Source organism: Phacochoerus africanus, chromosome 14 (genome assembly GCF_016906955.1).
Source record: "Phacochoerus africanus isolate WHEZ1 chromosome 14, ROS_Pafr_v1, whole genome shotgun sequence".
NCBI lineage: Eukaryota > Metazoa > Chordata > Mammalia > Artiodactyla > Suidae > Phacochoerus > Phacochoerus africanus.
In genome coordinates this window covers 14,580,697-14,606,067 of record NC_062557.1, presented here as the reverse complement: position 1 = coordinate 14,606,067, position 25,371 = coordinate 14,580,697, and the positions used below count along the sequence as shown (strand labels likewise).

Genomic DNA, 25,371 nt, shown 5'->3' with positions numbered 1-25,371 from the left:
TCACCCCAGTAAGCTTGGAGCAGGGCCTAGGAACCAGCAATGAACACAATCAGGCATTTCTGCTGCCATGTTTCTTTCTTTCTTTCTTTCTTTTTGGTCTTTTTAGGGCTGTACCCACGGCCTAAGGAGGTTCCCAGGCTAGGAGTCAAATAAGACCTGTAGCCGCAGGCTTATGCCACAGCCATGTTTCCATGTGTCTCTGTAGAGTCAATATTGCTTCCCAAGACTAAACCGCACTTCTGCTAAATTCCTTTAGACACAGGCTGAATCCAGAAAGAGATGAGCAGGTGGGTTTACATAAAGACAACACTTTTTCTTTTTCCCACTGTCCAACTTCCCAGCCAGCCTGAACTACAGGCAACCTGCCATATCTCTGCTTACAAGAACTCTCAGGGTCATACCAACCAGTCTTCTGTGTCAGGCTTTGTTCATGCAACTCTGACTTCTCTAACTTGGTCAGAAAGGAGGAAGTTCTCTAAGTGATTTACCACCCGGGTTCCACCAAGCCTCCCTCGTCCTCCTCTTGATTTCATTCAGGAGAATGTGGAGCCATCTGAACAAACTATTCTTTGGGGGCATTTTGCCTTCTGTCGCATTTAAGGCGTCCTTACCATTCTGAAGCTTGAACCTCCAAATCGAAACGCCATGTGGAAAAAGAGTCTTCTCGTGTTCCTTTTCTCTCTTCCAGTTCAAAAGGCTGCACTGGATTGTGAGAGGATGAGAAAAACAAATGGTAAGTTTCACTTACTTTACTCTTCTACTAAAGCTGTCTTCACCGAAGCAATGAGATGGTCAGCTTTAAGCATGACCGTTCATGAATGGGTTTTTCTATGCTTTTTGATGAACAACCAAAGAGGTAAGTCTTTTCCATTACCTGCTGCTCAAAACGAGGTGATTTTAGGGAGGGAGTTGAAGGATCTTTCCTGAGACTCAGAGACAAAATATTGAGACTGCTTTTTACAATGAAATGGTTCCTTCTCTGCTGTTTTCTTTTTTCCCTTTTTCTTTTTGCGTCTTTTTTGGGCCGCTCCCGCGGCACGTGGAGGTTCCCAGGCTGGGGGTCCAATCGGAGCTATAGCTGCTGGCCTATGCACAGCAATGTCAGATCCCAGCCGTGTCTGTGACCTACACCACAGCTCAGGGCAACGCCGGGTCCTTAACCCACTGAGCAAGGCCAGGGATCAAACCTGCGTCCTCTTGGATGCTAGGCAGATTTGTTTCTGCTGAGCCACGACAGGAACTCCTATGCTGTTTTCTTAATTAGAAAATAAAAAAACAATCATTGTAAAATAATTCAATCAACACTAACAATATATACTGGGAGGCATATTATCATTATAGAGTTAGCCTGTTGTGGTCCTAACCCTGGTTCTACTGTTTTCCAGCTGGCAGCCTGGGCACGTAAGGAAACCACTTTAAGCTTAATTTCTTTTTTTTCAAAAATAAATTTTGGAGTTCCTGTCGTGGCGCAGCAGAAACGAATCTGACTAGGAACCATGAGGTTGTGGGTTCGATCCCTGGCCTCACTCAGTGGGTTAAGGATCTGGCGTTGCCCTGAGCTGTGGTGTAGGTCACAGATGCGGCTCAGATCTGGTGTTGGCTGTGGCTGTGGCCGGCGGGTACAGCTCCGATTGGACCCCTAGCCTGGGAACCTCCATGTGCCGGGGTGCAGCCCTAAAAAGACAAAAAAAAAGAAATTTTTACTGGAGTATAGTTGACTTAGAAAGTTGTGTTAGTTTCGGGTGTACACGACCTTAATTTCTATCTTCTGTGAAGTGGGGAAAATAAAAGCACCTCTCAGGGAGGGGTGTTGTGAGGACTGAGATAAGCCATGCCCCTTAGCACAGAGCCTGGTGTATGGGGAACCATTCATAAAAGCGAGCCCAGGTCGTTGCTGTTACTATACTATAAAATGTGCAAGCTCTGTGACATCCCCTCTGACCCCTCTCCCCTTTCAGAAGCAACTACCATTAACAGTCCTTTTCATTTCAATATCATAGTAAACAGACTATGTCCTGCCCGTGACCCGTCCCTTTTAAAATTAATAATAAATCCCAGACATTTTTTCTAAAAGGGAGATGCAGAGAGAGCTCCTTTTTTTTTTCAACAGCTACGTGGCATTTCATAACAGAACTCAGCCGTAATTCATTGAACCATCATCACCTTATTGGTTGTCCCATTTTTTTCCTTTTCAATAGAAACAGTACTACATAAACATCCTTGTACAAACACATTTTGTGGACACGCTGAGTGTGTGAGTGTATCTCTGCAGAATAAAATCCTAGAAGTGACACTGCTGGGTCCAAGGGCATGTCCATTTGACTTGTTACAGATGCCGCTAAGATGCCCTCCCAAGACGCCGAACAGGTGCATGGTCACTAACAGTGACCTTGAACATGGGTGTGAGTTTCTCACCCTCTCCCCGACCATGCATAAAATCAGAACTCCGTGGACTGAGAAAACATTAATTGTCCAGATCAAAGATTATGAGGGAGGTTGTCGGCATTTTGAGGGTCTAAATACCTCCTCCACCCAAGCCATCCCCTAGCCCCAGTACTGTTTCTTTTGGGAATTGCCTATTCATGTTCTTTGCCCATTAATTTGATTGTGTGTCTTCTTTTTACTAACTTGCTGTTGGTTTATGTACATAAAAAAATCCTATGCTTTCATTTATGCTTTAAATATTTTTTTTCTAGGCTGTCATTTGTCTTGATTTTTCCATAGAGGAGCTTAAAGTTTCAGGATAGGCGCTTCTGTTGTGGGCTCAGCAGAAACGAATCTGACTAGTATTCATGAGGATGCAGGTTTGATCCCTGGCCTCACTCAGTGGGTTGGGGATCAGGTGTTGCCATGAGCTGTGGTGTAGGTCACAGACACGGCTCCGATCCTGTGTTGCTGTGGCTGTGGTGTAGGCCAGCAGCTTTAGCTGCTGATTCGACCCCTAGCCTGGGAACTTCCGTATGCCATGGGTGTGGCTCTAAAAAGAAAAATAAATAAAATAAAATAAAGTTTTAGGATAGTCACTTTTTTCAGTCTTTTCTTTATGGCTCCTATTTTGTGTCTTACTTGGAAGACCTTTTCCAAGGAGGTATTATAAAAACATTCCCCTATATGCCTCTTAATTATTTTATAACCTTTTTTTTTTTACATTAGATTTTCTGATGAGGGTTATTTCTTCCCTTGGCATTTTAAAATAATAAAACACAGACACATGAGACTACTGGGATGGTGGCCAAAAAAAAAAAAAATACACGAGCCAGTTTGCTCCCTATAGCTAAAAAAACATGAGACAATATAAGAATAAAATGATTGCAGCGGGTTGAAACACACCGAATATGTTTAAATCTATGAGTTCATAATGACTCTCAAACAAAAATAACAACAATAAAAGAAAACTATCTCACTGTTATAAGATACTAAGAAGCCAATTTCTTATTTTCAAAATTGGTCAATAATGGAAGAAAACCAAGCATTTATCCTGCTTTTTTATGCAAACTGTACCTCAGTGTAACAAAAGAGTTGACAAGGATGTTTCTCTTCAGATAATTTTGGATAATAAATGAAGAAGGAATAACAGAATTACATATCACCATTTTGCAGCCTCTAATGAAATAATGCTTCTGGGTGATTATTGTCAAAGCCTGCTAAGAAACAACAAGAGAGATAATCAGACTTCATATGCCTTCTAGTGGAAGTACACACTTCCTCCTAGGCAGCATTCTTGCTAAATAAAAGCTAGCTCGAGGAGTTCCCATCATGGCGCAGTGGTTAACAAATCCCACTAGGAACCATGAGGTTCGGTCCCTGGCCTTGCTCAGTGGCTTAAGGATCCGGCATTGCCGTGAGCTGTGGTATAGGCTGCAGACACGGCTCGGATCCCGCGTTGCTGTGGCTCTGGTGTAGGCCAGTGGCTATAGCTCTGATGCGACCCCTAACCTGGGAACCTCCACATGCCGAAGGAGCGGCCCTAGAAAAGGCAAAAAGACAAAAGTAAAGTAAAATAAAATAAAAAAATAAAAAAATAAAAGCTAGCTTGACTTTCATCAAGCCTCCAGACAGGGGTCAGAGGAACATGGTGAAGGACACACTCTACGGGAATGTGATCAACAAAATCCGGACCATGGGAACCACTACGGAACAAACAACGTGCTGTGTTCAACAGGTACATTGCGGGGGGAGCAAAAGGGATGGAAAGGTTTTCAGATGGAAAAAAGGCATAAGAAACATATCAACTAACTACAATGGACCATTATGGATCCTAAAAGAAAAGTCAGACAACGAGGGAAATCTGAACACTAACTAGATATCTGATGATATTTTTAAAATATTGTTAATTTTTAGGTACTATTCTCTTTACTGAAGGGTCCTTATCTTCTATTAATGTCCTCCAGCCAAAGATCCCCAGGAGCATATGTGTTGTTGAAAAAAGTTGGGTTTTGAGGAAAATGCATACCCTTGGGAACGAGCAAGAGGGTGTCAGAAAGGTCTTCCGATGAGATTTGGACTTGCATTGGCTGACTTGGAGGAAGACTCAAGCAGCAGGCTTTACTCTAGATTCTTTTAGGAAGTGGAAATAATGATATGGTTCGATATCATAATAACACTTATCTAGAAATTAGAACAGCAGTGCGAGGCAAAAGCTGTGATGGATAAAGAAGCAGCAGTCGGAGTTCCCGTTGCGGCTCAGTGGTTAACAAGTCCGACTGGGAACCATGAGGTTGCGGGTTCCATCCCTGCCCTGGCTCAGTGGGTTGGGGTTCTGGCATTGCCATGAGCTGTGGTGTAGGTTGCAGACTCGGCTCAGATCCCGTGTTGCTGTGGCTCTGGCGTAGGCTGGTGGCTATAGCTCCGATTGGGCCCCTAGCCTGGGAACCTCCATATGCCGAGGGAGTGGCCCTAGAAAAGACAAAAAAAAAAAAAAAAAAAGCAGCAGTCCATCAGTGTAGCCAGTTTAGAGGGATGTTTGGCCATTTTTGGCTTGGACAATGTTCATGTCTTCATCTGCTTTCAGGCATGATTATGGAGTCATCTTGTTTTTGCCTTGACCCAACATGGTCCTAGAGTGGCTTTTTCTGATACTGGTGTTCTAGCTCTGAGTGATTGGTCAGTTCCTAGCTAGCATGAGAGCTTGGTAAGGCCACGCATCTCTCACTGGGAGGGGCCTCTGTTCAGTCTGGCCGTGCAGGCAAGAGACATCCCCCACCTTCACGAAGTTTATCAGGAACAGGGGCTCTCCACCACCTTGATGCACAGAATGTGGTTAGACCACCACTGAGTAATATTATCAATATGCATGAACAAGGACTTTCTCTTGTGTTATTTTGTTTTCCAGAATTCTCTTCTCCAAACCTGGAATCAAAAACGCATGAAGTCATGAGGGGTCAAAATGCATCTCTATTTTGTTCCCACAAGAACAATTTGCTAGAAATCACATATAATTTGTTTCTGGGTGAGAAAAATGTGGGATGCCATGATAGAAAAGGTGAACCTGCAACTTTTAACCTAACGATCTCAGAAGCCCGTGATTTGGGCCCCTACAAATGCAAAGCCCAAGTTTCTAACTGTTCAAAATACAGTTATGCGTTCAGCTTCACATTTGTGGGTAAGTAAAGCACTTGTTACCTTGGGGGCCCTGTGATTTGGGGGATTCTGTCCTATTCTAGGTTGGGCTCTGTGTTCCGCTTGCTAACACTCATTTCAAGAGCCTGGAAAGTATGTCACTGAGATTTTTTTTCCCCTGCACTCATGGCAGGTGGAAATTCCCAGGCCAGGGACTGAATCTGCGCCACAGCGCTGACTTAAGCCACTGCAGTGACAACATCGGATCCTTAACCTACTAAGCCACATAGGAAGTCCTGAGATCTTTTTTCTTAATAATTCCATTTCACTTTCTCGCCCAAAGACGTTTGGCTATTTCAGATAATAGGCTAATAACCTAAGACAAAAAAGGCTTATGTCAACAATTTGGAAAACTATTGATATCTTTTCTAGGTCCTTTACTCTAGGATTCTCATTATGTAGGTAAAAATGGCTTTTCATCTGAATATTCAAGTAAGAAGTCTTAGAATCAACGTTGGACCCTGTGGCAAGGGTCTTCAGAGCCCTAGGCTTCTCCCACCTTCTTCCCTTTGCAATGACCATGAGCTAGCACTCTTCCTGACCAGTCATATTTTATTACTTCTATCTTTTTCTCTCCCATCTTCCCACTCCAAGCCTCTCACAACCTAGCATTAACGGCCTCATCCATGAAGGTGACCTTGATAATGGACTCCTGGGAGAGCGAGAGAGGGTTTCCAGGTACTATGTGTACCTGGAGTCTTTTACACAGTGGAGCTCTGACTTACTGATCAAATCTTTGAGTGATTCTCTGGGCCTGTGCTGTCCAGTATGGTAGCATTAGCTAGCCACACGTCTTTTTTTTTTTTTTTTGTCTTTTTAGGGCTGCACCCATGGCATATGGAGGTTCCCAGGCTAGGGGTCAAATCAGAGCTATAGCTGCTGGCCCACACCAGAGCCACAGCAACGTGGGATCTAAGCCATGTCTTCGACCTACACCACACCTCACAGCAACACCGGATCCTTAACCCACTGAGTGAGGCCAGGGATCGAACCTGTGTCCTCATGGATACTAGTCAGATTCGTTACTGCTAAGCCACAATGGGAACTCCTACACGTCACTATTTAAATTTAAATTCAAGTTAATAAAAATTGGATTAGATAAAAAATTCAGCTCTTCAGTCTCATTAGTCACATTTCAAGTGCTTAAGAGCCACAGGTGTGTGGTGGCTGCTGTATTAGACAATAAAGACCCAGAACAGTTCATCACCATACAAAATTCTACCAGATGCCTCTGCTCTAGGTCAATGGTTCTTACCTTTTAAGGCTATTACCATGTTAACAACCTAGTGATAGTGATGTATACCTTCCCTGAGAAGTGATCTTTATGAGACTATCTGCATAAGACTTTAAGGGAGGAGTTCCCATTGTGGCTCTGCAGAAATGAACCCAACTAGTATCCATGAGGATGTGGGTTCAATCCCTGGCCTCACTCCATGGGTTAAGGATCTGGTGTTGCCATGAGCTGTGGTGTAGGTCACATATACAGCTCAGATCTGGCGTTGCTGCGGCTGTGGTATAGGCTAGCAGCTGCAGCTCTGATTCAACCTCCTGGCCTGGGAACTTCCATACGTCACATGTGCGGCCCTAAAAGCAAAAAAAAAAAAAAGAAAAAGAAAAAAAGAAAAGGAAAGAAAAGAAGAAGAATCTCCCTTGAATTTTTTTTTTTAGGGTTACTTCCTGCTTTGGGGAGGAAGTGAAAGATAACTGTACAGCTGAATTCTGTAAATAGCAATATAGTTAGAAAAGATTTTTATATTTTTTTGTTAAAAAAAAACCCCACTGTAATCTCATAAGGATTGGGAATAAAAGCACTTAACTACATACTTGGAGCTGGATCTTTGACAAAATTATATTCACTATCAACCACAAACAAATTGTGAATTCCGATAATGGGCAAGTTTGCGCTCTGGCTCCTCAAAGCAGAGAGGCGCCGTCTACCCTCTGGCTTTCTCAGAACCTGATTCATGCCACAGGGCATGGGGTTGGCCGCGTACCCACTGATCTTCCCCAGTGCAGCTTCTTGTAAGCTTCCTGACTGCCTAAGAGGGGTGCCGTTCAACTTTGGGTCAAGATCCGGGACTAGAGTAGGGCTTCCGTCCATGTTTGTGGACTAAGTGAGTGATCCTAGCCTGCTTCTCTGTTAAACGTGCCTTTTCATTTTTCTAGACCCAGTGGCTGCACCAGTGCTCAACATTAGCGTCATTCAAACAAAAACAGACCAATATATAATGCTACACTGCATCTCATTCAATGGCTCCCTGCCCATCAGTTATACTTTCTTTGAAGAAAACATCACTATATCACCAACTATTTCCAAGGATGTAAGAGAACCTGCTGAATTTAACTTAACCAAGAGTAACACTGGAGAAGGGAAAGAATATAGGTGTGAAGCTAAAAACAGATTGCCAAACCATGCAAAATACAGTCAATTTGTCACCATACCCTTAATAGGTAAGGTCCAGGTAAGGGCTACCTGAACTCTTTCAACAGGGTCAAGATTTGCTCCTAGAAACTGTAGCTACTCCTTTGCCTGCCCACTTCCCATGTTGCCCACCTGCTTCCAAATGCTTTTGTTCTGCGGGGTCCCCAAGCTCCGATGGGTTTGCTTTCTGCCATAAAAGAACCACAGTAAAGCCTAGAAGCGGGAGCAGGAAGGGACTTTGTATTAAGACTTCCCGACTGGACCCTGCTTCCTGCTTTGACTTTGCACTGCTCAGGTGCTAAGCAATCACATTAGAATTTGCATCTCTCTTGAAGCTGCTGGGTCTTTTAATTTTCTTTTGCTTTCTAAAATTATTTTTGTTACTTTTTTTTTTTTTTTGGTCTTTTTAGGGCCACACCTGCAGCTTATGGAGGTTCCCAGGCTAGGGGTCGAATTGGAGCTACAGCTGCTGGCCTACACCACAGCCACAGCAACGATGGATCTGAGCCATGTCTTCGACCTACACCACACCTCACAGCAACGCCAGATCCTTAACCCATGGAGTGAGGCCAGGGATTGAACCTGCGTCCTCATGGATACTAGTCAGATTTGTTTCCACTGAGCCACGACAGGAACTCCTATTTTTGTTACTTCTAACACCTGTACCCACCCACTTGGCTGTTTATTGCCCCAGTGTTAATGCTTGGTGAGTCTAGACTTCCAGTGCCACTCTTAGCTTGGGACAAGGCCTCTGTCCTAGCCTTGTGTTTTGGAGGACACTGATTTTGCACTTCTTAACCAAGTGCCTTCCCATAAGCTTCTCATAAGTCACGGGGATGTGTCCACTGGCCCCTATGTTCCTACTTTTCTATACTTCACTCTAGGAACACGAACCCAAGTTCCTAACCTAATCGGATCAGAACCCACCTTCCAGGACTGAACAAGTCTTTTCCCCAGGACATGAGCATTCCTGGACCGAGCCAAGAGCTCTTTGTGGGGGCTGAGGGACAGCATTTGGCTGTGCAGGTTGGGCACGTCCATGTGTATGTGAAGTTCCTCAGGGGTCAGAGCCTGGGTGGGAAGAGGGCCAGGCCAGGGCTGGGGCTGGCTCTCCCCATACTGCCATGTTCCAGCACAGAGCTCCAGGAGTCTAAGGATTCTAGATTTAAACCTTGGCCTTATAAAGGGACATTGGTCAAGGTAGGAGAAGGCTAGAAGAAAAATTGGGTCCAAAAGGGTAACAGAAACACTTGGGCATTGAACAACTCACCTGGCCTCCTCCTCAGAAAAAGAGAGCCCACACCTGGGTGTCCAATAAATTCCAACAAGTGAGGTAGCCTGTGGGAGTCAGGCCCCAGAGTCAGGCTTTTGCCTTCGTTTCACAGCCCTTCCATTCACTAGCTGTATGACCTTAGGAAAGTCACTTAACCTCTCTGAGTCTTACTCTACTTAACTGTAAAAAGGGAGTGGTACCAATGAGATAAATATGGCAATGCATGCAAAGTGCTTAACATAATGTTGGTATATGGTTAATACTCAGTAAGTGGTAGCTGTTTGGGTGACATAAATCATGCCAACTTGACTAAAGGTTTTGCCCAATGAATGGCCAGGCTGCTCTGAGGCATAGGACCCTAATAGTGTAGCCAGCAATCCGTCTGTTAAATGCTGTGCTGCTTTTCTCTTTCTTGTATATGACCGCTTGTAGAAGACAGACTTTGTCTGACTTTAAGAACTTCCCTGACGAAAAAGGTAACTCTCAAGAGCAGCAGGTATCTGTGGCAGGAGGGACCTGGGGTGCATGGTACACTGGCTCACGTGGGAGACAGTTGTGACTGCCTTTTCCAGAACATTCCACAGTTCAATGTCCTTGGAAAAGAAGGCTGTGCAGTAACCAGGGAATGCCATCTTCTTCCAGGTGGAGACAGCTGTCCTTTCTGCCTGCAGCTCCTGCTTCCGGGGTTATTATTACTGGTCCTAATAGTAATAATTCTAGTTCTGGCATTTTGGATGCTACCAAAGTACAAAGCAAGTAAGTTCCTTAGGAGCATTTCCATTGTCTTCTCTGGGTTTTGGATACAGAGAGCAGGGCAGAGGGCAAGGAAGAAGGGAAAGGGGAGTCAGAAATGAGACATGAGGAGTTTCGGCTGTGGTGCATCTCTGGAACATTGGCACACAGGTTGGATCCCCAGCCAGGCACAGTGGATTAAAGATCCAGCGTTGCTGCAGCTGTGGCATAGGTCACAGCTGTGGCTCAGATCTGATCCCTGGCCTGGGAACTCTGTATGCCGCAGAGCGGCCAAAAAAAGAAAAAAAATGTGATGTGAAGAAAATGAAAAAAAGAAGGAAAAGGAAAAGATACAAAAGAAGAAGGTAATGCAGGACTTCCTGAACTGTGCACATGCAATGTAGTTCTCTTTTCTCTGGTAAAGCCTTCCCTATTTAGATTGCTCGTGAGCATGCATGTAACTGTGCAGGGCCCCATGCTATGGTTTAATGCTCTGCTGTCACTGCTTTGAAATTTGTAAATACACATTTTTTTTTGTCTTTTTGGGGCCACACCCCATCCAATTCTCTCTCTTCCCAGGCCCTGGCAACCACCGTTCTACGCTGTGTCTATGAATTTGACTACTTTGGAAATTTCATATAAATGGAATCATACTGTATTTGTCCTTCCCTAACTGGCTTATTTCACTTAGCACAATGTCCTCCTCAAGGTTCATCCACCTGTGTATGTGTCAGAATTTCCTTCTTTTTTTTTTTCTTTTTAGGGCCGCACCTGTGCCATATGGAAATTCCCAGGCCAGGGGTGGAATTGGAGCTGCAGCCATTGGCTACAACCAGTTGTTTTTGTTGTAGCTCTGGCTACAACCAGAGCCACAGCAACACGGGACCCCAGCCATGTCTGAGACCTACACCACAGCTCACGGCAACGCTGGATCCCTAACCCACTGAGCAAGGCCAGGGATCAAACCTGCAACCTCATGGTTCCTAGTTGGATTCGTTAACTACTGAGCCACAACGGGAACTCCATCCTTCATTTTTAAAGCTGAATAATATTCCATGTACACACACACACTTTGTTTATCCATTCATCTGTCAATGAAATCTTGGGTTGGTTCTACCTCTTGGCTACTTTGAGTTGTGCTGCTTTGAACATGGGTCTACAAGTCTCAGCAATTTTTAAACAGGAGACCCTTCATTTTCACTTTACGTGAAGCCGGCGAATGATGTAATGGATCTTATCGCCAGAGCTTTGCTTTGTATTTTTTAGCTTACTCAGTGGGTTCACATCTAGGAGGAAGCTCAGTACATGAGGACAAACACGAGCCTCCTTCCTCTCTGCCCCACCTTAAGTGCTGCATTAAGCCTCATTTACTCCCTTTCACAATTCACGTCTTAGGGCCTCCAGTTAAGATTTCAAAGTGGCCTTTGCATTTGGCACACAAGTATGGAAGCATACGGAAATCTGTGCAAAGACAATGTGTGTCTCAGTACCTGCCAACCAGCCAAGAGGTATTGAATCAGCTCCTTTGCCTGCGTGAGCCTCAGGCTTCTGACGTGTAGAATGCGGCCGCAGGAGATACCGCCAGAACTGGGGAGAGAAGACGTGATATGTTAGGTTTTTGGCCTTCTCCCACCTTCATAGAGTCCTAATTCAGTCAAGTCAGGGACTTAGTTGACAGGAAACTTGAAAATAGGTGTCGGAGTTCCTGGCGCAGCGGAAACGGAAACAAATCCGACTAGGAACCATGAGGTTGCAGGTTCGATCCCTGGCCTTGCTCAGTGGGTTAAGGATCCGGCGTTGCCGTGAGCTGTGGTGTAGGTCGCAGACACAGCTTGGATCTGGCTTCCTGTGGCTGTGGCGTAGGCTAGCTGCTGTAGCTCCCCTAGCCTGGGAACCTTCATATGCTGCGGGTGTGGCACTAAAAAGAAAAAAATAAAATAAAATAGATGTCAAAATATATACATGTCATACACTAAAAATGTATTCTTGTTTTTGTAACATAAAGCATTTTTAAAATGTTAAAACACAATGTTACAACATCGTGCTTCAAACTTCTATACATTGCGAAATGACCACTGTGAGATCTCTAGTTACCATCTGTCACCATACCAAGGAATTACACTATTACTATGTTTCCCACGCTCTACATCTCATCCCAGTATAACCTACATACGCATGTGTGTGTCTGTGTGTGAAAAACCAGCCTTAACTTTACATATATAGTTTGAAATCAAGGGGCATGATACCTTTGACTTTATTCTTTCTCAGGATTATTTTAACTATTTGAGGTCTTTTGTGTTTCCATACAAATCTTTAGAATTATTTGTCCTAATTCTGTGAAAAATTCCCTTGGAAATTTGACAGGGATTGCACTGAACGCAGACTGCCTTGGGGAGTACAATCATTTGCTAAGTTAATTCTTCCAATCCACGAGCATGAGCATGGTATAGTTTTCCATTTGCTGGGGTGGAAACATCAGTGTCTTATGGTTTTCCAAGGGTAGGTCTTTTACCTCCTTGGTTAGATTTATTCCTGGTATTCTATTCTTTTTGGTGCAATTACTTTCTCTTTTGGATAGTTCACTGGTGGTGTATAGAAATGCAACTGATTTCTCTATATTAATTTTGTATCCTGTATCTTTACTGAATTCATGTATTAACTCTAATAGTTCTTCAATGGCATCTTTAGGATTCTCTCTCTCTCTCTCTTTCGGCTGTGCCCACAGCATACAGCAGTTCCTGGGGCAGGGATCTAACCTACACCAAAGTAGTGACCCGGGTCTCTACAGTGACAATACCGGATACTTAAAACCCCACTGTGCTACAGGGAACTCCCAGGGTTTTCTATATATTGCATCCTGTTATCCAAGACAGTGACAGCTTAATGTCTGTTTTTCCGATTTGGATTCCTTTTTTTCCTTCTTCTTATGTGATTACTGCAGCTAGGACTCCCAATGCTATGTTGAATAAAAGTGGCAAGAGTGAGCATCATTGTCTGGTTCCTGATCTTAAAGGAAATGCTCTCAGCTTTTCACACTGAATATAAGGTTAACTGTGGAAGTATGGTTTTTATTATGTTGAGGTATGTCCCCCCACGTACCCACTTTGTTGAAAGCTTTTATTATATCTGGATGTTGAATTCTGTCAAAAAAGCTTTTTCTGCATCTATTGGGATTACCGTATGATTTTATTCATTTGGTAATGTGGTGTATCACATTGTTTGAGTTGCAGATATTGAACTATGCTTCTATCCCTGGGGCAAATTTCACTTGATCATGGTATATGATCCTTTTCATGCATTGTTGAATTTGGTTAGCTAATATTCTGTTGAGTGTTTTTGCGTCCATTTACGTTTATTTGCTTTTTAGGGCTGCAGGTGTGGCATATGTAAGTTCCTAAGCTAGGGGTCAAATCGGAGCTCCAACTGCCAACCTATGCCATGGCCACAGCAACGTGGGATCTGAGCCACATCGGCAACCTACACCACAGCTCACGGCAAAGCCAGATCTTTAAACCACTGAGTGAGGCCAGGCATTGACCCTGCATCCTCAAGGATACCGGTTGGGTCCGTTACTGCTGAGCCACGATGGGAACTCCTTGCATTTATGTTCACCGGTGACATGGGCCTGTAATTTTCCTTTTTTTGTGGTGTCTTTGTCAAGTTTTGATATCAGGGTGGTATTGGATTCATAGAATGAGTCTGGAAGAGTTCCTTCCTCTTCAGTGTTTTGTAGAATTTACCTGTGAAGCCATCTGGTCCTGGACTTGTTTGTTGGGAGTTTTTTGACTATGATTGAATTTCGTATTGAATGGTAATTGGTCTGTTCACATTTTCTCTTTCATCCTGATTCAATCTTGGGAAATTGTACACTTTTAGGAATTAATCCATTCCTTCTAGGTTGTCTATTTTATTGGCATACACTTGTTTGTAGTAATCACTTATGATCCTTTGTATTTCTGTGGTGTCAGCTGTAACTTCTCTTTCATTTCTAATTGTACTTATTTGAGCCCTCTTTTTTCTTTTTTTAATTATAGTTGATTTACAATTTGTGTCAATTTCTGCTGTACAGCAAAATGACTCAGTCATATATATAGATACATTATTATTATAATGATTATTTGCTTTTTTTTTTTTTTGTCTTTTCTAGGGCCGCTCCTGCGGCGTATGGAGGTTCCCAGGCTAGGGGTCCAATCGGAGCTGTAGCCACCGGCCTACGCCAGAGCCACAGCAACACGGATCCGAGCCGTGTCTGCAACCTACACCACAGCTCACGGCAACGCCGGATCATTAACCCACTGAGCGAGGCCAGGGATCGAACCCGCAACCTCATGGTTCCTAGTCAGATTCGTTAACCACTGCGCCATGACGGGAACTCCGATTATTTGCTTTTTAGGGTTGAACCCAAGGCATATGGAGGTTCCCAGGCTAGGAGTTGAATTGGAGCTGCAGCTGCCAGCCTACACCACAGCCACACGGGAATAGAACCGTGCCTGTGACCTACACCACAGTTCACGGGAACGCTGGATCCTTAACTCACTAAGGGAGGCCAGGGATCCAACACGCATCCTCATGGATACTACTAGTCCAGATTCATTACCACTGAACCACGCCAGGAATTCCTCTAATATTTATTATTTCTTTCCTTCTACTAACATTGGGTTTTGCTTCTTCTTCTTTTTCTATTTCCTTTAGGTGTCATGTTGAGTTGTTTATGATTTTTCTTGTTTCCTGAGGTAGGCTTGCATTATAAAACTTCCTTCTTAGAACTGCTTTTGCTGAGTGCCTTAGATTTTGGATCATTGTGCTTCCATCTTCATTTGCCTCCAGGTTTATTTGTGGTTGTTGTTGTTTTATCTTTTTAGGGCCACACCCATGGCATATGGAAGTTCCCAGGCTAGGGGCTGAATCAGAATGGCAGTCACTGGCCTACACCACAGCCACAGCAATGCCAGATCTGAGTTGTGTCTGAAACCCACACCACAGCTCACGGGAACGCCAGATCCTCTAAGCCATTCAGTGAGGCCAGGGATCCTAGTCGGGTTTGCTGCTGGTGAGCCACAACAGGAACTCCTCCAGGTATTGTTTGATTTTCTCTTTCATTTGTTCAGTGACTCATTGGTTGTTTAGTAGTATATTATTTAACTTCCATATGTTTGTGCTTTTCCGCAGTTTTTTTCTTATCGTTAATTTCTAGTCTCATCTTGCTGTGGTCAGAAAAGATGGGTGATATGATTTCAATCTTCTTAAACTGACTGTATCTCATACATTTTAAAAACCTATCTCCTCTTCCTATAAAAAGTCTGCTCTTACAAAAGTGGAATTAATATTCTTGAGTACTGGCCAGGGCTAATTAGAACTCAGCTGGATAACTTACTTTTTCTTACAGATATTACAAAGCTTTTTACAGACTATTCTTTTCAGTAAAGGAAAGAAAAGTTGTCTCTGGCCATCTTGAGTATAATCTGACAGGCAGAGCCTGGAAAATAAATCAGAAGGGCTCCTGGCTTAGAGATTAGATACTATGGACTCCTTACTGAGTCTGTGGTTTTCCTTCAATAGACAGACAACAGTTTTAGGCCACTGGAGCAGGTCATTCTTTCAGAATATTGGGGAATTCTGCTCTTTGACAGAGGAGAAGAGAAAAAAATGCGGCTGAATTGGTTTAATTTAATGATTCTGCACCAATCTATTTAGGAAAAGCTATGAAAGGAAATAAATCCAGAGTCTATGAAAATACATCCATGGAAGCTGGAATATATGCAAATATCTGTAATAAGCAAGAAGGTAAGAGAACTTTGTTGGATATTTTGGTTGGTTTTAGGTTTTTGTCTTTTTGATTTTTTTCAGGTCGTAAAGACATATGGGTAAAAAATTGAAGAAGCAGAGTATAGTGGCTCCCTCCCACCCCTGACACCCAATCTCACTTTCCAGGGGGGCAACAACCAGTCGTTAAAAATCCTTCCAGGAGTTCCCGTCATGGCGCAGCAGAAACAAATCCGACTAGGAACCATGAGGTTGTGGGTTCGATCCCTGGCCTCGCTCAGTGGGTTAAGGATCTGGCGTTGCTGTGAGCTGTGATGTAGGTTGCAGACGCAGCCTGGATTTGGCGTTGCTGTGGCTGTGGTATAGGCTGGCAGCTATAGCTCCCATTAGACCCCTAGCCTGGGAACCTCCATATGCCAAGGGTGTGGCCCTAAAAAGAAAAAAAAAATTAAATAAAAATAAAAATCCTTCCATGTATACATATCTGTATACACACATGCCGTGCCCATGGCATGCTTGGACATTCCTGGGCCAGGGATCAAACCCATGCCACAGCAGTGACAACACTGGATCCTTAACCCGCTGTGCCACCAAGAAATCCCCCTTGCACAGATATTTTATGTGTATGTTAGCATCTAATATAAATGTAGTATGTCACAGATGCCATTCTATACCTTGATTTTTTTTTTCACTTACAAACGTATCTTAGAGATTTCTTCCTATCAGTTCAGAATGATCCATATTGTGTTCAAATTTCTTTTATGACCACTTCTTAAAGCTGGCATCATTTGTTGCTTTACAGGCCCCAGCCAACAGTGAGAACAATGTTAGCCAATGTTAACTGAGGGCTGGCCATGTTCCCGGCACAGTGTTAAGCAATTTACCTGCCCTGTCTGGTGCAAACACCACTAACTCCCAATTTATATCATTCTTACTTTACAGATGAGGAATCAGTGCCTGACTCAGAATCAAGACAATGTGTTCCCATAGCCCAAGATGGTAAGTATTCTCTACAAAGTTTCGAGGTGACATGCCAAGTTGCAGGTTAGCTGGCGAAGCCCCTGCCCTCCAGTAATCAGAGGTTTGAATTTTAGGCCCAATCCCTCTGTTTCTTGTCTTTTACCCAGAAACTGAAGACTCCCAGGAGATACATTATGCCGCCCCCATGTTTCAGGCCGTGGCACCAAGAGATCGGGGTGAGTAATGGCTTGGGCTAAGAGATGCTGCTGAAACAGGACAGTGGTCTCTGTGAGACCAACATCCTCCTAGGCTTCAGGAACCCGAGGATTGGGTGGATGTGGGCAATATGCACATCCGAGGAAACCAATAGCAACGAGTACCACAGCTCCTAACAAATGCCATCGGGATGGGTGGGTGGGGAGGAGGGAAGGAGGTGGCGGGGGAGACTATCACATGAAAAATCCAGAGAGGACGATGGAAGGGCACCTCTAAAACGTTGTCAAGAATAAATTATTTAATACAGTCTGGGTGTGTGTGGGGGGAAACCAGTTAATACTTGGTTCTGTCAGGCCACCCACCTAAGGGAGAATTTTTTAAGAGCTTCTGTGGATAGATATCCTAAGTTTACCGAATTATTTTCTCTTTTATATTTCAGAAGCCTCTAATGATTATAAAACTGACCATGTCTATTCTGAACTCAACTTCTGAGATTTAAAGACACAGTCTACATCTCATGGTAAGATGCTTTGTATAAAGCTGATTCACACCAAAAAAAAAAAAAAAAAGCACACTTGACTGACACTTAAAAATGTTTCCCATTACCTAAAGTGAACCCCTGTTTTTCATTTTTCAACACTATTCCTTTGGCCCGTTCAGGTACATCCACTCCTGTCATCAGACAGCAGTCCTGTCAGGTGGGGTCCTGACCGGTGACAAGTTGTAAATGCTTTTACTCTTTTTAGGCATCGATCATTTCCCTCACTTCCACTTCATTTAATAAAGAGTAATCGTTAGACCCTAAGTGCATCCTGGAAGCAGGACAATGATCATCTTTTGGTTTCTCCACCCCCATGCCCACTGAAGGTTCAGAAGGAAACCACACAGCAAAAATCACATCTAAATTCTAAAGCAAAAATTGGTGACCTTTGAAAGGTGTCCGAAGAAAACGGCACCTGCGGTTACCATTGGAGGAAGGCAAGATTACTCAACAAGTACACATTTATTCCCCACCACCAGTAAAATCTGCTCTCAGCTTTCAGCAGCCTGCATAAATATTTACACTGATGTCCACAGACTTTCTCAGTCCTTAAGATTTAGCTCATGTCAAAGGCATGCCCTTATGTGCTTCATTTCCCATCAGCGCTCTGTGGAGAGAGAGTTGAGCTAGGAGAGGAGAGAATGGATTTGTTTCCCAGGACTATTGTAACAAATGACCACAAACTAGTGGCTTAAAATAATAGAAATGTATCTTCTAATAGTTCCAGAGGCCAAAAAATCCAAAATCAAGGTGTCGGTAGGGCTATGCTCCTCCAAAGGCCTTAGGAGGGAATCCTTCCTTGCCCCCGCCTCCAGTTCCTGGTGGCTCCTGATGGCTCTTGGCTTGTGGCAGTACCTCCAGTCTCTCCCTCTGCCTTTCTCTTATAAAGACACTGGTCAGCAGATGTAGGGACCACACAGATAATCCAGGATGACCTCCTCTTAAGAGCCTTAACTTAGTTACACCTGCAAATAGCCTTTTCCCAAATAAGGTGATATTCACAGGTGCTAGGAATTAAGACATATCTTTTTGGGGAGCCACCATTCGGCCCCCTTCAGGGGACAAAATGGTTTTGGCTTTGAATCTCTCATCCTAGGAATCATAAATAAAGTCCAATAAAGCCAAGAGGCATTTCTAGGGTTCTAGACAAACAGAATAATCTTCCCAAAATATTTCTGCTCTGCTCTTCTTCTGGGGTGGGGGGTGGGCGGCGCTGTCTGAACCTCAGTCTTAACTGTTCCCAACAACGGGCCTCTGACTAGAAAAACCCCAACTATCAGCGGTTAGACACTAACTCTGTGTGACATCCTACAGAGCCAATATTATTCATTTGCTCTTACAGATAAGGAAACTTAGGCTCAGATGGGCTAAGTAATTTTACAAGGTCATCCCAACTTGGTAAGTGGTTGAACTGGGAGTTAAATCCTAGCAAAGAGCAGCAGAAACACTAGCTGTGGGAATGCATCTTCAGAGCAGGATGGGGAGTTCCCATCATGGCTCAGTGGTTAACGAATCTGACTAGCATCCATCAGGACTCGGGTTCCATCCCTGGCCTTGCTCAGTAGGTTAAGGATCTGGAGTTGCCATAAGCTGTGGTGTAGGTTGCAGACTTGGCTTGGATCCCAAGTGGCTGTGGCTCTGGTGTAGGCCAGTGGCGACAACTCCGATTGGACCCCTAGCCTGGGAACCTCCATGTGCCGAGGGTGCAGCCCTAAAAAGACAAAAAAAAAAAAAAAAAAAAAAATCCATCATAGTGGGATGGAACACTGTAAACACAAGTCCAGATAAATTTGATTTTTTTTGCCATTAAATAGCATTTCATGAGCATAATTTCCCCCCTTTCTCTATTGATGTTTTTATTTGAAGGGAATAGTTATTGCAAGGGAATAGCTAAGAGTGTGGGGTTTCTGGAGCCTGGATTTGGCTCAGTCATGTGCTGTGTGACTCCAGGTAAGGGTCATAAACTCTCTGGGCTTCAGTTCTCTCCCTTGAGGTGGTAGGGAAAGGAGGAGAGAGAGAGAGAGAAATAATACATACATCATGGACCTGCTGTGAGAATTAATTCGGGTAATGAATGTAAAAGGGCCAGGCACAAAGTAAGAACTAAAAAAAAGTGAGCTATTCATAGTACGATGATGCCTACCCTGAGTCATACTAATTGGCTGCTTCCCTGAGAAATCTTTAAGTCTTTGAGGTCATAAACTTGGCCACTATTAGCTTCTTCATGTCTTAACCTGAGATCCTCCTTAAAGCAGAGCCTGAGGCAAGGACTTGGTGCAGGTCATTTATATAAGAGGCCATCACTGGGAGCAGGGGGGCCCAAGGAGAGTGAAAGAAAGAAGAAGCCAACACTAGGAGTGGGGAGGGGCTAGCAAATGGCTGAGCAAACCAATAACTGGATTTGATCCCATTAAGACCTTCTGAAGTCTTGGAGTCCAGAGTGCCCCTGGGTTTCACAGCATGCCCTGAATCCACAGCCTCTCATTTTCTCTTTGCAAACCTTCCAAAGCAGTTGGTAGAAGCCAATCACCTCCACGATCCATATAATTACCATTGCCTCTTTCCTTTCAAGTACGAGAATTATTGCATAACCTAGTGCTTCATTATCTACCTCTGCCCCTTCCCCACTGTGGGGGCAAGTCTCAATAATTGTGAAGCTAAGGCATGTAAGGATTATCTCCACTCCCCTTCCCACCAGCACAGTCCTTGTTGCCATTCACCCTGTGAGTAATTCTGTTTCCCAGGGCCACTTTCTATGGCCTTCTGATACTTAGTTCTATCCTGACCTAGCCTTGAAAGCAGAGCCAGAGAAGAGGCCTCCTGTGGAACAGAGGGACGCCAGGGAACAGGCATGAACAGCTGGAGGAAAAGCCAGAACAAGGGCGAAAGGTTGACTTGGGCATCACTGTGAGCCACTGGGTTCTGATCCCACTGGAATGTCTGAGGCGTGAAAATGTCTCAGAATTGTCCGCTTGATGATGGACAGCGAGAAGCATTTATCCATTGGTTGCCATGCCCCACTGGTTGAGGGTTGCCCCAGGAGGGGATGCTTCCCCCACTTCTAGGCTGGGCATGCTAAGTGGGGCGTCCACTGGTCTCTCACCCAGGGCACTGGAAAGCCCCAAGGCAGAAATGAGTGGTATATGTTGTACACAGGAAGCAAGTCACTGTCAACACAAACTGAGGGAGGCTTCAGATGCAGCTAGAATCAGAGGTGAGACCCAGAGGATGTGACTGGGGGCTGTTCTGTCATCTCTCAACAGTTCCTTCAGGACAACTAGAACACTAACAGCAATAATAACCGCCAAGGGTTGCACACATACCCAGTTGCAGGCGATCAGTGTTTTGTGACTTATTTTCACATTGTCCTCACAACAGCCTCCTCACTCAACTCTGACTCTACGTGGAGTTGAGTGAGTTGTCTGCCTGCACCTACTCCTTGCACAGACATGGAAGCTCCCCCCATGCCTTCTAAACTGAATTGTTTAGGAGGGGAAGAAGACGAAGAGGATCTGTTGAGTTTTCATTTCAGCACTTACACTTTTTTCATGTCTTGAAGTTTCACCTTGGCTCTTTTTCAAATTTACATATTCTTTAAATTTTTGTTGTTGTAAAAGAGAGCACATATGATATGAAAATGCATAAAATATATATCAAAGGTTTAGTAAATTATACCAAGTAAATACTACTGGTAGAATGTTGCCAGCACCCCAGAAGCCCTCTGCATGATTTACCGCAATTACAACCCCATCTCCCCAACTTTACTCTTTTTTTCATTTTGGCTGCACCCATGGCATTCATATGTTCATAGGTTCCCAGGCTGAGGATCAAACCCAAGCTGCAGCTGTGACCTACATTACATCTGTCGCAACGCCTGATCCTTAACCCACTCTGCTGAGCCAGGGATCAAACCCATGCCAACAGAGAGAAAACACCAGATCCTTAACCCACTGAGCCACAGTGGGAACTCCTAACTTAACTACTGTTTTCTGGGAATTACATCTTTACTTTTTTTTAAATTTTTATTACTCAAATGAATTTATCACATCTGTAGTTGTATAATGATCATAACAATCTGATTTCACAGGATTTCCAGCATCTTGACTTTTCTTTATAGTTTTATCACCTAAGTATGTATTCATAGGTATCGTTGTTAGTTTTGGCTGGGTTTCCCCACACACACACCTGTGGCATGTGGAAGTTCTAGAGCCAGGGATCGAATTGGCGCCACAGAGCTGTTGCAGTGACAACACTGGATCCTTAACCTGCTGCGCCACAAGCGAACTCCAGTATTGCCTGCTTTTAAATTTAATATAAATGGAATCATACAGTATTTATCCGTGTCTGGCTCTTTTTGGTCAACATTATATTCGTGAGATTTATCCATGTTGCTACCTGTAGTTGTAATTAATTTATTCCCCCTGCTGAGTAGTATTGTCTTGTTTGAATACACTAGAATTGATCTATTCTACAGCTGCCAGACATGTGGGTTGCTGCCAGCTTGGGGCTCTTACAAACCGGGTGGCTCTGACCATGCTTACACTACTCCCGTGTGCATGCAATCACACTGAATCTACACAGAAGTGGAATTCCTGGGACATGGGGTATGTTTATCTCTGGTCTAAACAGATCTTGCCACACTTCTTTCCAAAGTAGCTCTACCACCTTTTCATTCCCACGGGTAGAGTGAATGCTCCCATTCCCCTACATCTTCAGCAACACTGGTGCTGTCTGCTTGTCTTAGTTTAACCACACTTAGAGTTGCATCTCGTTGTGATTTTAATTCACATTTCCCTGATGACTAACAGAGTTGACTACCTTTTCATATATTTACAGGTCATTTGGATTTCTTCTTTTATAAAGTGCCTATTTGAGACACTCAGCCTGTTTTTCCACTGAGGTGTTTTGACTTTTTTTTCGTTTTTTTTTTTTTTTTTAATGGCTGTACCCGTGGCATATGGAGGTTCCCAGGCTAGGGGTCAAATTGGAGCTGCAGCCACTGGCCACAGATACAGCAATGCAGGATCTGAGCTATGGTTGCAACATACATGACAGCTCATGGCAACACCAGATCCTTAACCCACCGGGCAAGGCCAGGGATTGAGTCTGCGTCTTCACGGATACTAGTCAGATTCGTTTCCACTGAGCCATGAAAGGAACTCTGATTTTTTTTTTTTTTGTCTTTTTGCCATTTCTTGGGCTGCTCCCTCGGCATATGGAGGTTCCCAGGCTAGGGGTCGAATCGGAGCTGTAGCCGCCGGCCTACGCCAGACCCACAGCAACCCGGGATCCAAGCCGGGTCCGCAACCTACACCACAGCTCACGGCAATGCCAGATCCTTAACCCACTGAGCAAGGCCAGGGACCGAACCCGCAACCTCATCGTTCCTAGTCAGATTCGTTAACCACTGAGCTATGACAGAACTCCTTAAATAGAATTTTTAAATTCTCCTACTCTGTAGCTTGATTTTCTCTTAATGGTACCTTCTGATAAAAAGAAGTTTTAATTTTAAGCATTTGGTGTGTCTGCCATTTCCTTTATTAGTGTTTTTCCATGTAAGTGTGTCCAGGGGAAGAAATATCTTCTCAACTGGAGATCATACAGGTATTATTATGTAGTAGTATATAGCATTTTTTAGTTTACTTTCATACTTTGGTTTATCTCCCCTTGGAATTGTTTCTATGAATGATGTGAAATCGGCATCATATTTCTTTCTCCTCCCCTGCATGGATATACTCGGTTGCTCCAGCACAGTCTACTAAAAAGACTGTTCTTTTCCCACTAAACTCAGCATCATCTTTATCACGAATCAAATGTCCATATACATCTGGGTTTCTTTCTGGGCTTTAGATTCTGTTTCATTGCTCCACTTATCTCTCCGGTATCATTGCCATACTCAGCTTTTAAATATGTTTTGATAACTGGAAGAGCAATTTCCCCACCTTTTTAAAGCATGTCTTAGTTATTCTTGATCTTTTGCATTTTCATGTAAATTTTAGTTTTTTGTTTGTTTAGGGTTGCACCTGCGCCCCTAAAAAAGTAGAAAGAAGTTCTGTGGCTAGGGGTCGAATCTGAGCTGCAGCTGCCAGCCTATGCCACAGCAACAGCAACAGCAACATGGGATCTGAGCCGCATCTGTGACCTACACCACAGCTTACAGCAGTGCTGAATCCTTAACTTATCGAGCAAGGCCAGGGACTGAACCTACATCTTCATGGATACTAGTTGGGTTTATAACCTGCTGAGTCACAACAAGAACTGTAGATTTTTTTTTTTTTTTTTTTTTTTTTGCTGCACCGATGGCAAGTGTAAGTTCTTGGGCCAGGGATAGAAACCATGCCACAGCACTGACCCATGCTGCTGCAATGACAATACTGGATCCTTAACCCACTGCACTACAAGAGAACTCCTCCACATAAACCTAAAATTCTAAAATCAGCTTATTTCTTAAAGAAAAAAAATAAACATGGGGGTTCCTGTTGTGGTGCTGCAGAAGTGAATCCGACTAGTATTCATGAGGATGCAGGTTTGATCCCTGGCCTCGCTCAGTATATCAGAGATCTGGTGTCACTGTGAGCTGTGGTGTACGTCGCAGACACAGCTCGGATCTCATGTTGCTGTGGCTGTGATGTAGGCCGGCAGTTACATCTCCAATTTGACCCCAGCCTGGGAACCTCCATATGCTGTAGGGGTGCAGCTCTAAAAAGCCAAAAATAATAATAATGGGGATTTTGATTGCTACTGTTTTGAATTTGTAGATGAATTTGGGAAGAATGAGCATTTTTACAATATTGAGTTTTCCAAACTACAAACATGTCACCATTTGTTTGTGTCTTCTTCATTTCTCTCCATAGCATTCTATCATTTTCTGCATAAACATCTTGTACATCTTTTGTTAGATTTAGTCCTAAGCACTTGATATTCTGATGCTATGATAAGCTGCATTTTTTTTTTGGTCTTTTTTTTTTGTCTTTTTAGAGTCGCACCCTCGGCATATGGAGGTTCCCAGGCTAGGGGTCTAATCGAGCCACAGCTGCTGGCCTACGCCAGAGCCACAGCAATGCCAGATCCGAGCTGCATCTGCGACCTACACCATAGCTCATGGCAATGCCAGATCCTTAACCCACTGAGTGAGGCCAGGGATCGAACCTGCAACCTCATGGTTCTTAAGTCAGATTTGCTTCTGCGCCATAATGGGAACTCTGATAAGTTGCATTTTTATTTCACGTTGTTGATACACAGAAACACAATCTTGGTGGTTCACTTTGTATCCACCAACCTTGCTAACGTCTCTTTTCAATTTTAATAATTTATCCATAGATTTCCTTTCAATTTGGAGAACACAGAACTACTGCTGCTACTGTTACTGTCATTGCCTCTGCCACAACTGCCTCATGCAGAAACTGTAGCCCAGTTGGAGTATGGAGCTTTGCTACTCGGAGACATTTGCTTTTTAGTGAAAACCACCACCTCTCTTCTACTTTCAAGAGCCCAGGCACGTGCATTTGATTGGTGGAAGATATCCACAGCCATACCCTGGCAGCAAGGGAACTGTAATTTTTCAAGTTTCTGATCTCACCAAATAGAAGGAGAGTTATGATGTGGCTTAAGAGAGCTTAAAAAAGAAAAAAAAAAAAAAAGCCAATCAAAATAGCTATCACACTAGCCAAAATATCAATCAACACTGAGGGTGAATAAACCATAGCAATTATCTTCTCAGCTCCACCTCCTAGATAGAGTAATGAAAATAAGAACAAAAGTAAATGGGACCTAATTAAGCTTAAAAGTTTTTACGCAGCAAAGGAAACCCTAAACAAATGAAAAAGACAACTCACAGATTGGGAG

At 43.7% G+C, this 25,371-nt stretch overlaps 1 protein-coding gene across 4 annotated transcripts; it reads left to right on the top strand.

Annotated features, from left to right (window-relative positions):
- Positions 1-404: 404 nt before the first annotated feature.
- Positions 405-25,371, top strand: MILR1 (mast cell immunoglobulin like receptor 1). 4 transcript variants are annotated; one of them, XR_007131909.1, is made up of 11 exons: positions 429-733; positions 4,049-4,162; positions 5,333-5,602; positions 7,786-8,070; positions 9,957-10,070; positions 15,741-15,830; positions 16,752-16,808; positions 16,937-17,005; positions 17,425-17,505; positions 20,317-20,740; positions 24,847-25,371. XR_007131909.1 is itself a non-coding variant. In XM_047758292.1 (10 exons), the coding sequence occupies exons 1-9, from the start codon at positions 646-648 to the stop codon at positions 17,475-17,477; spliced, it is 1,140 nt and encodes a 379-aa protein (XP_047614248.1). In that variant the 5' UTR covers positions 430-645; the 3' UTR covers positions 17,478-17,505; positions 24,847-25,366. The 4 variants fall into 4 exon arrangements, 3 of the variants coding, with proteins under 3 accessions (XP_047614249.1, XP_047614250.1, XP_047614248.1); XM_047758292.1 differs by lacking the exon at positions 20,317-20,740 and having other exon boundaries at positions 430-733; positions 24,847-25,366; XM_047758293.1 differs by lacking the exons at positions 4,049-4,162; positions 20,317-20,740 and having other exon boundaries at positions 405-733; positions 24,847-25,367.